Source organism: Schistocerca serialis, chromosome 5 (genome assembly GCF_023864345.2).
Source record: "Schistocerca serialis cubense isolate TAMUIC-IGC-003099 chromosome 5, iqSchSeri2.2, whole genome shotgun sequence".
Lineage (NCBI taxonomy): Eukaryota > Metazoa > Arthropoda > Insecta > Orthoptera > Acrididae > Schistocerca > Schistocerca serialis.
Genome location: NC_064642.1, coordinates 379,791,671 through 379,804,530, shown reverse-complemented (window position 1 = coordinate 379,804,530; position 12,860 = coordinate 379,791,671). Strand labels below are relative to the sequence as shown.

General features: G+C 38.5%; 1 protein-coding gene across 3 annotated transcripts in view; it reads right to left on the bottom strand.

Moving 5' to 3' along the window:
- The window catches only part of LOC126481394 (armadillo-like helical domain-containing protein 3), a 110,541-nt gene that overhangs the window by 32,689 nt on the left and 64,992 nt on the right, over window positions 1-12,860 (bottom strand). For all 3 annotated transcript variants that reach the window (XM_050105122.1, XM_050105124.1, XM_050105123.1), the window contains exon 11: window positions 2,829-3,061. In XM_050105122.1, the coding sequence (XP_049961079.1) occupies window positions 2,829-3,061 (233 nt within the window). The remainder of the gene's footprint in view (window positions 1-2,828; window positions 3,062-12,860) is intronic.

Below are 12,860 nucleotides of genomic sequence, written 5' to 3'. Positions count from 1 at the left end.
TGTCGGTGATATTCCCCCAACGCAGCACTGCTATTACTACCATTCTCATCAAACAATTTTACAAGCATTGCACAGTCCTTCTTCTCAGTAGCTATTGCTTAATACTTTACACCAAAAGTCACATTACAAAAGAAATCAACAAGTGTCACCATGCGACAAAGAACATACAGATGTAAAGACACAAAGCATTTCACATTCTGACTGCTTACAGTGCAATATTTTCAATTGGTGGCAGGAAGTGGAATAATTATTTTTTCAGCATACTTTGTGACCACACCGATTAATGAACATACCTATGACGGTTCAGTGTCCTGCAATATATACGGTCTGCATGGCAGCACTCTGAACACCTTCAGTTTAATTACAGTTACCCAGTAAAAAGGGTTCCCCCTCCCCCCCCCCCCCCCCCATCCCCACTTGTATGCTATGCTGCTGCGTGTGTGTGTTTCTTTTCTGAAAGTTTTAACCAAAAGCTAAATGTACAACAGTCTTTTCATTGTGCCCGTCTGCAACTCAATGTGTCGTCTTTACAGTGAGTAGCCATCCATTCCTTTCCTAACATTGTCGGAAATTCCAACCTGCTGGAGTTTCCATTGTTTTATACGTATACTAGGTTTATTTTGATGACTTACAAATGGTTACCGTATTACAGGTAACTGAAGGAGATAATAAAAGTACTGGTACACAGAAAATAAAATTAAACAAAGACATACGTTAATCAGATACAGATGCCACATAGTCCTCCTCACTGTCATGGTACACTGAATTTGCAGTGTTATTGCCTATTTCATGATTATCTTGCATTTCATTCCACTGTAGATCATCTTCACTCCCATCTAATACATCTGTTACACATCACTTCTTACAGCCATTCACAACTGATGCACTGGATATGCACGTCCAAGAAAATGGAATCCCCTCCACAACTAGAGGTACCAAAGGCTTCAGCAAATTCCCTGTAGGAGTCAAGCTTGACCACTTTGAAGTAAGCAATTGCCGTACTGTTGCTTCAGATGGTCTTTAAGTGGCATATTCACCACCACATCTAACACTTGTAGTTGCAAAGTCATGGCTTCTGAAATGATGACAAGATCTGTGTTTGATTTCATGATTTCTGCCTTCAATGCTGGTGTCAAATGCCCCTTGAAAGCAACAAGGATCAACATTCTATGATTCTTTACAAGAGCACCTGACTGCCTGCTCCAGGCAGTAGGGAGCCGATCTATAACTAACTCATTGGTCACCCATCCTTTGCCAATAAACAAAATATTACACCAGGTGGTAGCTTTTCCTTTGGCATAGTTCTATGAGTGAGGATGACGTAGCATAACATTTTTGTCCCATCTCACACATAATATCACAGTAATTTGCGATTTCTCATTGTCTGTCATAGGAACCAATGCACTTTTGGCACCTTTCTCTTCAACTATTGTACTATATGGCATGTCGAAACAAACAATAGTCTTCTCAGTCTTTCCAATGTGCACTAAGAGGTAAGCATGTTCCTTCCTCAGTCCTATAATGTGTCAGTGATACTTGATCCACTTCTCCATGTACAATGCTGGAAGAACAAGGTATGTTCCACATCACAGCACAAGTTCACTGTGTCACACCATCCTTTGCACACAGTGTGCTTGTGCCAATTCACATCCTTTACTCTCTATGACATCACAGAAAACGGTCTTCCCTTCTTTATGTTTCTAGTTCACAAATGTCAGTATTTCCAATTCAATATTTTTGAAACACTGAAAGTTTTCAGACACCTTTTGTTCTTTCGCCACCACCGAACACTGACTTCTGTTACTCCATGCTTCCTTGAAGCCGCATAATTGTTTGTTGCTTCTGCATGCTGAACAACCAGATTTTGAACTTTGTGTCACAGTAACACCTGCATCGTGTTGAGAAATTCAATGCTGAACCATGTTGTTTCACTTTAGAAGAGTGATCTCTACAGTCGAGCAACAAATGATAAAAAACATTGCCACACTTTCTGTTATCGTACAACAGTGTTCAAAGGGTATGCATACGTTCAAGATTACAGCAGCATGTGTGGCAGAGAGTAAAATTACAATTTAACAGAAGCTCGAGGTTCTAATTGGTAACGAAAAGAAAAACTCCACATGAAATGGTGTGAAGACAAGAACACTCCCTACTTCCGAGCATGAAAATCGGGGGAAATAACATTGTCTTGGGTTGGGAGATGTAGTATGTTAAGTGTTGATATGGCATTCAATCAAACAGTGGTCAGGCACATATTTTTAGTGTTGCCATGGCAACAATTGCAGTGAACACTGAATACTGTTGGCAGCCAAGTAAAAATATTACAGTTTTATGACTAAGGCTGAATTATTGTTATGTGACTAACATATGCAGAAAACGACAGTGTTAATGTGTATATGCATGCACATAAATACTGATGCCTTCCAACAATTACAAACTGCTTGGATATTGGTAACCAAGGTACTTTCTGTATGTTTCAATCTGGTGATGGATAGCTGTAAAATTTTCTTGGTTTAGTACAAAATACATCTTCACAGGCCAGCTAGAGATAGACAGATGAATGGGGAGGGGGGAGGGAGGGGGAGAGGGAGAGGGAGAGGGAGAGGGAGAGGGAGAGAGAGAGAGAGAGAGAGAGAGAGAGAGAGAGAGAGAGAGAGACAGTAGTGGTGGTGGTGGTGGTGGTGGTGGGCGGGGGGGAAGGGCCGGGGGTGGGGGGGGTGGGGGGGGGGAAGGGCGTCAACATGGATTTGCAAAACCATTATGTTGTGTTAGTAGTGATTTTTATAAATATGAAGCAAAAATAGAATGAAAAGTTTGCTATGACCCACCTGCAAAGTAAGATGAAAGATATTCATTTTTTTGGCAAGGTGATTTTCATTTGCAAGAACAAATTTTAGCAACGTAATTAATGCTGTAAGCAGCTCTTTCCACTGGTAATTTAGACGAACACGACATCTTTTCTGGTAACACAGAACTCGATGAACAACACCAACGCAGAGCAAGTACAACTCCATTGGCAACTTCTTCATCATGTGGCTCATAATGAACTCCACCAGCAGGTCTACACACAAAAGACAATTGCTTTCATTATATCTTATTGGGGACATGAAAAATATGCACATGGAATTATATGGACAGTGATACAGAGCACATTCCAAATTCAGTGAAGAAATTTTTCGTTATTTCTAACTTCTCCTTTATCTGAATTAGTTCATCAGTACCCATATATTCACTAAACTAATCTCTCTCTCTCTCTCTCTCTCTCTCTCTCTCTCTCTCTCTCTCTCTCACACACACACACACACACACACACAGAATGAAAGTCTGAAGGTGACCGCAGGACCAAAGAGATTGTTCTAAGCTCAGACAGTATGATGTCCTCAGCAGAAAAAAGATTTTCTCGAAGAAATAGAATGGTTTGACTCACATTCTTTGCATACAGTATTCTGCTTGTAATAGACATACATGTCATTTTAAATTTCCATAGGATGTTCCTTATTGATAGTCACGATATGTTCATATGTAGTATTTTCACAAGTACGTCCCTGACACTATGACTTGGGAACCTGTATGTTACAAATACATAGTTAGTCTAGAGATTAATAGCATTTAAATATACAGGGATAACAGTATGAAGTGATGTTGTTGTTGTGGTCTTCAGTCCTGAGACTGGTTTGATGCAGATCTCCATGCTACTCTATCCTGTGCAAGCTGCATCTCCCAGTATGTACTGCAGCCTACATCCTTCTGAATCTGCTTAGTATATTCATCTCTTGGTCTCCCTCTACGATTTTTACCCTCCACGCTGCTCTCCAATACTAAATTGGCGATCCCTTGATGCCTCAGAATATGTCCGACCAACCGATCCCTTCTTCTAGTCAAATTGTGCCACAAACTCCTCTTCTCCCCAATTCTATTCAATACCTCCTTATTAGTTATGTGATCTACCCATCTAATCTTCAGCATTATTCTGTAGCACCACATTTCGAAAGCTCCTATTATCTTCCTGTCCAAACTATTTATCGTCACCGTTTCAGTTCCATACATGGCTACACTCCATACAAATACTTTCAGAAACGACTTCCTGACACTTAAATCTATACTCGATGTTAACAAATTACTCTTCTTCAGAAATGCTTTCCTTGCCATTGCCAGTCTACATTTTATATCCTCTCCACTTCGACCACCATCAGTTATTTTGCTCCCCAAATAGCAAAACTCCTTTACTACTTTACGTGTCTCATTTCCTAATCTAATTTCCTCAGCATCACCCAATTTAACTCGACTACATTCCATTATCCTCATTTTGCTTTTGTTGATGTTCATCTTATATCCTTCTTTTAAGACACTGTCCATTCCGTTCAGCTGCTCTTCCAAGTCCTTTGCTGTCTCTTACACACTTACAAGGTCATCGACGAACCTTAAGGTTTTTATTTCTTCTCCATGGATTTTAATACATGCTCCGAATTTTTCTTTTGTTTCCTTTACTGCTTGCTCAATATACAGATTGAATAACATCGGGGAGAGGCTACAACACTGTCTCACTCCCTTCCCAACCATTGCTCCCCTTTCATGTCTCTCAACTCTTATAACTGTCATCTGGTTTCTGTACAAACTGTAAATAGCCCTTCGCTCCCTGTATTTTGTCCCTGCCACCTTCAGAATATTCCAGGATATTCCAGTCAACATTGTCAAAAGCTTTCTCTAAGTCTGCAAATGCTAGAAACATAGGTTTCCCTTTTCTTAATCTAGCTTCTAAGATAAGCTGTAGGGTCAGTATTGCATCACGTGTTCCAATATTTCTACGGAATCCAAACTGATTTTCCCCGAGGTTGGCTTATACCAGTTGTTCCACTTGTCTGTAAAGAATTCACGTTAGTATTTTGCAGCTGTGACTTATTAAACTGACAGTTCGATAATTTTTACATCTGTCAACACCTGCTTTCTTTGGTATTGGAATTGTTATATTCTTCTTGAAGTCCGAGGGTATTTCGCCTGTCTCATACATTTTGCTCACCAGATGGTAGAGTTTTGTCAGGACTGGCTCTCCCAAGGCTGTCAGTAGTTCTAAAGGAATGTTGTCTATTCCCGGGGCCTTGTATCGACTTAAATAACAAAGAAAATAAATAACAAAGAAAACCATTAGTAGGTAAAACAAAAGGCAGATGTGGATTTCTTTTTTTTTTTGGGGGGGGGGGGGGGGGGGGGGGGGAAATCTGTGGAAGAATGGTGCATTTATGAACGAAACTGCATACATGATAAAGATACCTGTGTGGCATTTTTTACAGTGATGACCTAACTTTTTAAAAGCCCTTACACATCAGGTAGGGCATATGCTGAAGTATACAGTCATTGCAAATACAGTTAACTTCTCAACAAGATTATGTCATCATTATGCCCATGCAAGCTACTGAGCAAGTACACTGCGGCTTGGTCGAAAGTCACAAAGCTATTAAGAAAGAGAGCAACTATAAACCAAGTTGGCACCAAAGAACTCTCCCATCTCCCATCAGCAATGGATAACTCTGCTTTTAGTGTGTGACAACACATCTGGGTATAAGAAATATGGCGTTTATTTTCGAGGAACTTGTAATCCTGGCCAGATTAAATGACTGCTTCTCAGAGTCAGTTAATTATTAAGAAATACACCTTGCAGAGATTTTAGGAAATATAGGAAGCATATAAAGGGTGTATACGAGGAGAAGGAAAAAAAATTCTCAGATTTTTCCCGGCTTTCCCGATTAAAAATACACTTTCTCCCAGGTGGCAGTATATTTTCCCGGCACTTTAGAAAACGAAACTCAGGGAAAAAGACACGTTTTGGAAACATCTTTGATGCGCAGCAACATGTACGCTGCATATTTTTGTATTATGAAAGTATACACTGGAATTCCACCAAACACTGCATGTTACTTTCCAAATCATAGAAATTGAGATTTTGATGTGCTTTTGTAGGCCGTTTGTAGCTCATGTCATGTAATCTCGCCAGCCGATGACAGCGGATATTAAGAGCATAGGACACGTGATGTAGTCAGCCAACAGCAACATCAGTGTTAAGTAGCATGAACACACAAACAGGGAAAGTTAATAGTTTAAATTAATATACATAGTGCAGCTACAAGAAAAGCAAAGTTTTCACATTTAATATTATTCTCAAGCTGCAAGGGAAGCTAAGCTTTCGAATATACTGTTGATCTTTTTTGCACGTGTTACACTTTAAGACATATCACACAAATGTGCCAGTAATATTTTTAATAATGACATAAATGTCTGATCTCCAGGGTTCGAAATTCTTCTAAAAGAAGCGTCATCAAAGAGGTGATTTTTAAATGAGAGTCAAACGCTCTGTGATTTAATAAATTCATGGTACATTCTTGCACACAGTTCAACTTACGTAAAAGGATATTTACTTTGAAAGTAACGCTTTTCAAACCACTATTCGCAATATTTTCCCGCGACCTGTTAGAAGTACGTTCATTTCAGCAGTTTCCAGAAAGCACAGATAACAGGCGACACTGAGCTTGGGTAGCTGTCATGACGTAGGAAGCCCGTATGTACGTACGTGTAAAACATTGAAAGATCATACATTATGTCATAAAAGAAACAAGACATCAGAGGATACTGCAAGAGCATCGGAATTCAGCGAACAATATTAAAATGTACACATTTAGAGTACATACTTAAAGTGCACATTCGTATATCCGGATTCCCAATGAAGTAGACCTCGACCTGATATTAAGCTTTTCAGTGTGGTTTTCGGGATGTAAATTTTCTTGGAGTACCAGTACTGTATTATATCATGTTTGGTTCTTTATTATGAAATAATGCCATATGTGATAGAAAATAAAAATGTGCACTTGAAATGCAGCGAACAGTTGAAACTAGCCAGTACTGTGGAATGAAACATTTCGTTTCAAATACATTGACTGCCTCTGCGGAAAAGGTTAACAAAAGTCAAATTTATTTAGCAAACAGACAAAAATAACTTCATTGTTCCGCAAGACAAGTAATGTTTGACTGTCAGAAAGGTGGAAATAAAATAAAATCTGAAACTAATGATGTATTTTAGCCTTCCATAATTATGTGAATGTGTTTTAATTCACTTGATAACTCCCGGCCACAGATATCCTTTTGTTTTCATCTGATGTGAGAGTAAATGAGGAGGAAACAGCAAAATCACTAAACGTAAACACGGGTGACATGGAGACTACCCACTATAGCTCAGAGCACTCTGCGCGTCAGCCCCGGATCGACGATATTTGCGAACCAGGTCAATACTAAAAAAAATCTAATTTTCAAAAATATGTTCCTCTTGTAGCGCATATATTTCTGAAAAATGGAACATAAAACATGTGTGTTCGAGGAAATGTTAAGACTTATTATTTGGTCTTAAGTGTGCCAAACTGCAGTGCCACGCCTCTTCATAAAGCATTTTTCTACCGCACGCCAAAACTATATTCAGGCAAGTGGAAATTGAAATGTCCTTTGGTGCCTCTCCTGCTTCCAGTCAGCCAGTTTGACAGCCTGCCCCTCTTAAAAAAATCTCACAATTAAGAACGGATGGAATTATTTGTAATCGAGCGAACAAGAACTCTTCAGAAAATCTGAACTCTTTATTGCCTATTAGTTAATAACTTGCTGTTTTGTGAGACATAAAATTAAATATAGGATATATAAAACCAATACTGACAAGAGATAAGCAAGAAATTACACATTTCTTCAAACCTTAGCTCCTAGCATTTTTTTCTCTCTAATCTTTCTACAGCTTTACGTGGCATACTTTCCTTTCTGCGAAAGAATCTATTACCTTATCAAAGTTCGTCAAATGTTTTGCTACATGAAAAATTGAAATGTCGTTATCTAATACTGAAAAAGCTGTTAATACAAATAATATCCAAGACTGGTATGGTTTCTCTATCTGATTATGTCTATTTTGTCACTGTCTGCTAGATAAAACAAAATAGGCCTTTCTAACATGGCAGCAATTTTGTAACACACCAAATAAACGAGACTGTTTTGGCACAAATGGCCATTTTTATAACACGACAGAATATAATTCACGAAGTACCATTATCAAATGCCTATTAGGCCTACTACAAGCAAAAAGCTTTATGTTAGCATTTCATTCATACGCACCAACTTCTCAAGCATGAGATCGAAAAGTAGCATTACAAAATTTTTATATAAATTTTGAATCATCTTATTCTTCCATAATTTGTGTGATGACCCCGTTTCTTCTCCTTCCTCGTTCTAACAATCTTGTCATCACCAATTCTATAGCTGTTACTGCCATTGTCAAGATTTGTTCGCCGATTAACTTCACTAACCCTGTCAGAATCACAGGTTTAGTTATCCCGCGATTATCTTCTGGTTAGGCGTTGTTATGTGTTCTAACAACACGTTTTCCGCATTACTTCCAGAATAGAACTTACGCGTCTGCTAGCCGGGGACTGTACTACTGGTCCTTACTAGTGTAGCGATGTGGCCAAAAATTTTCTGTAAAAATTTCATTTTCTTGGATACACCAAGAAGATAATATGTAATCTTTCTCACCTGTTATTCCTGTTACTCGTTTATTTCCATTCTGGTAGTCTGAATCTAAGGATATCGTTAGTAATTATAACAATGCTGATCATTCGCAAACGCAATCAACCACATAATCAAAGAGCGATTGGCATTCATCCGTTCGGCTTTACTCCCTCAGCTCGTATTGCCCCGCCCCCTTTGTCTGTGGAAAGTTTATTTCTAGATGCGATGAGGATTTCCTGACAGATACATCACATACACTATGCATGCATTCAAAAGTCAACTTATGATTCATTTAGAAATCAACTTAAAATGTGTTCAAAAATGTTCAAAAACTAACAGGGAAGTCTTTCAAAATCATATGAATAATCGATAGACAAACATGCGCTGGATGCTAGGCGCTTTGTGGAACAAGTTTTTTTTTCTCAAGAATATGAATTTGGTGCCCCCTTTTCCCGGTAGCATCTAGCTACTTGCTGCGACTGCTTGCACAGCCAACGGCCACATTCCTGTAGCCAGAAGCTGGAGAATCTACTACTCAAACATGACTCAACTGAGCATGCACATGAGCCCGCGCGTAACTGCTAAAACAAATCAAATGTAAACAGTTGCGAATTCACGCTCATTGGAGGCAATTTGTTGTTATGAAGCACTGCATAGTCTTCCTAAAACCTTCAATACATTTTAAATTGGCAGACGCTTGCATGAGCACTGTGTGTCGTTGTTGTATATGGCGCATTTCCTTTGCAATTTAAGTTATTTTCGTTTTTTCTCTTGTTTATGTTTTATTGTTGAAGTATTATTCTGCAGTAGCAGGATACAGTAATATCCTTTGTTAGAGTATTGACTCTTACCAGTTAAAATTTCAAAAAAATAACTGAAAACTCAAACAATGAAAAATTCCCGGAATTCAAAAATATCCTGGGTTTTCCCCAGTTTTCTCCTGGATGAAAAAATTCCCAGGTTTTTCCCGGGTCGTATATACCCTGATATACATATATTCCTGTAATTGCAATGCTTAGTTAACTACTTTATAAATAACTTGTTCACAGTATAAGGTACAATTTTTGTAATGTTAAGAATCTGTTGCCAGAGTTAACCACAAGCACATGGCAAGTTCTGTGTAAATGCTACTGATAACTGCACAACTGCTATGAAAATAGTGCTTTGCCAATAAATATGGTACACAAATTGAATCACTGTTTTCATTCTCATGGCTGTAATATCCAGGAAATTCACTAATGATAAATACAAACTGTAGATGTTCTACACACACACACACACACACACACACACATTAATGTCTTAATGTTTTCTGGTTTGTTTCCTCTACATATAGGTACTGTTTGGCTTACAAACACTGATGAGCCAAAAATTACTGGAAGTGTAAATAGTTTTGAAAACGAGCTTGACATATTAGCAACAAATAACCCGGAGCATGATGAGAGATACAGGGCTTAGCCGACCTCCACTCCTTCCCAACAAATTATGCATGGCTTAAATTCAAAGAAATAGTATTAACAGCAATGGAGAGACGTATCCCAAATAAATTAATATGAGACAGGACTAGTCCCCCATGGTACACAAAACAGTGAAGAGACAGTTGCAGAACCAACGGAAAAAGCACGCCAAATTTAGAGCAACATAAAACCTCCAAGCCCAGCAATGTTTCACAGAAGCTCAAAATTTAGCACGGGCTTCAATGTGAAATGCTTTTAATAGTCTTCACAACAAGACTGTCTTGAAATCTGGGAGAAAATCCAAAGAGATTCTGGTCGTAAGTAAAGTAGACCAGCAGCAACGCACAGTCAATGGTAATGTTACCAATGACAGTGCCACTACAGCGGAGTTATTAAACACACTTTCTGAAATTACTTCATCAAAGAAGACCAAGTGCATATTCCAAAATTCGAATCACGAACAGCTGCCAACATGAGTAACTTAGAAATAGATATTCTTGATGTAGAAAAGCAACTTCAATAACCTAATAACGCCAAGTCTTCTGATGCAGATTGTGTATCAATTACTTCCTTTCAGAGTGCGCTGTTATAACAGCTCTGTTCTCAGCAATCATACACAACCACTTACTCGATGAAAGATCCATTCTAAGGACTGGGAAACTGCACAGGTCACAACACTACTCAAGAAGGGAAATATGAGTAATCGGCAGAACTACAGGCCCGTATCACTAATGTCGATTTGCAGTAGTATTTTGGAACATATACTGTGTTTGATCACTATGAATTACCTTGAAGAAAATGATCTGCTGATACTGGTCAGTACAAATTTAGAAAGTATATTTCTTGTGAAATTCAACTACCTCTTTATACATGCAACCCCCATCTGACCTCTTGACTGCCCTCGGTGCCCTACCTGTCCCACCACATCCCCAGATGCACCGACAAACAACACTCTGCCATCCCCCACCAGTACTCTGCTATCCCTCCTTCTCCACACCATAACCTTCGCTTTACCCCTACCAGCCAGACTTGTTTTTCCCCTTGTGCAGCCACTCACAGTCTGGCCTCAGTGACCAGAGACAGGGGTCATATGTATTTGAGGTGTGTGTGTGTGTGTGTGTGTGTGTGTGTGTGTGTGTGTGCGTGTGTGTGTGTGTGTGCGTGTGTGTGTGTTTTGTCTGCTTCAGAAGAAGGCCTTCTGGCTGCAAGCTCACACGTTTAGCTGCCTTTCTGTGGTGCCTATCTGATGATGATCTGTGCAGCTTTCTTATAACCCAATGGAGATAACATTTTGGATTGCAAAATATGGAGTAATTTTCATTCTCAGGCATGTTGTATGTAATACCCTTCTCGCGAAGAATCTTATTTTCCGATATTGGCCCCCTTGTGTGATATCCATCATCCAGAAGAAGAAAAGAAAAAAAAAAAAAAAAAAAAAAAAAAAAAACACTAGTTACAGTTTTCCCTCAGTAACTCGCTTCCAATGCATTTTAGACAAAAATAGGCCATTATCAGCTTTAAACAGTGTTACATTTACTGCAAGTTTCATACACAACAGGCTGTGAACACCTGCAAAAATGTTATGAAATTACAGAAAGTTAAGATACGTCAGAGGTTTCGCCTAAATAACTTTTCTTAGTATCATTTTCTGCACAGTGCATAATAACCAATGATGTAGAGGACTTAATTTTCTTCTAGTCATACCAAGTACTTGTAATTACTCCCTGTACACACTGTGAAATGTTGCATTAACAATTTTAGCGAAAGTTGACTCTAAAGTCAGTCAAAAATAACAGTCCTGAATATAATGTCATCTTTAAGCCATTATGTATGTAATATATATGTTTAATTGGTCAGATACATATAATTTCTAGGGATTAAGTAGTTTTGGAAAATAAAAATACCAATTTTCAACACTTTTATACATATGTATATTTCAACAAAATACAGTTTAAAAATAGATCTTAAATTTTATTTTGATCATGTACACAAAATTTTAAGTGAAAAGTTCATCAACTTCTGTTGTTTTGCCTCAGATGAGGTTAGTGTTTACGCTTCAACACTTCAACCAATAGGTAGTGTATTATCTAATTCATCTTCCATGTTGAATTCCACCTCTGGTGCATTTCCACATGATTTGGATCCACAATGAACACACACAATGGAGATCAAAGTCCTGCTTTTTGCAGTTGCAATTGCAGCCACAGGTCTTTTGCACTGGCTTGAAATCATGTTTAAGCAAAGGCTGTGGAGCTGTCTCTTTATTCATTGGCACTGGAATTAGACCACCAATATCCTCCTCATGTTCCCACTTGAGGGTGTTGTTTTCATACCCCATCCACATTTGAACTTACAGATAAGTTCTATGTACATGATACTACAGTGCATCCCTTGTTGGAGGTAGGCATGTCAAATCGAATTTGGTGATTGTAGCAGCTTTAGAAAAGCAAGATATCAAACTCATCTACAGAAGTGTTCGAGACTCCTCGATAGAGCCACAAGGAATTTTTTCAGTTGCTTTCATGATCTCTTTTTCTAAAGCTGAATCTTTGAAAATTGAAACACTTTTAATGTGGCAAGCACCACTTTCAAGCATAGTGCAAAATCTAATTTTACATTGTAGAAACAGAGCAGAGGTGGTATTGCGATCACTTATCACATGGAGAGATAGAATGTTATATCTGAAGTATGTTTTGGGAGATAGCATATCTCCTATGTTACCCCTTCCAAATTTTCAAAACAACACCTGTCTCGTGTTAAAGCCATTACAAAAATCAAAAGATCAATGTCTTCTGCTATAACAACAACAGAACCATGCATGTTCAAAAGACAACAAAATGGCAGCTTTCACAATTAACATATTTCTATCTTCTA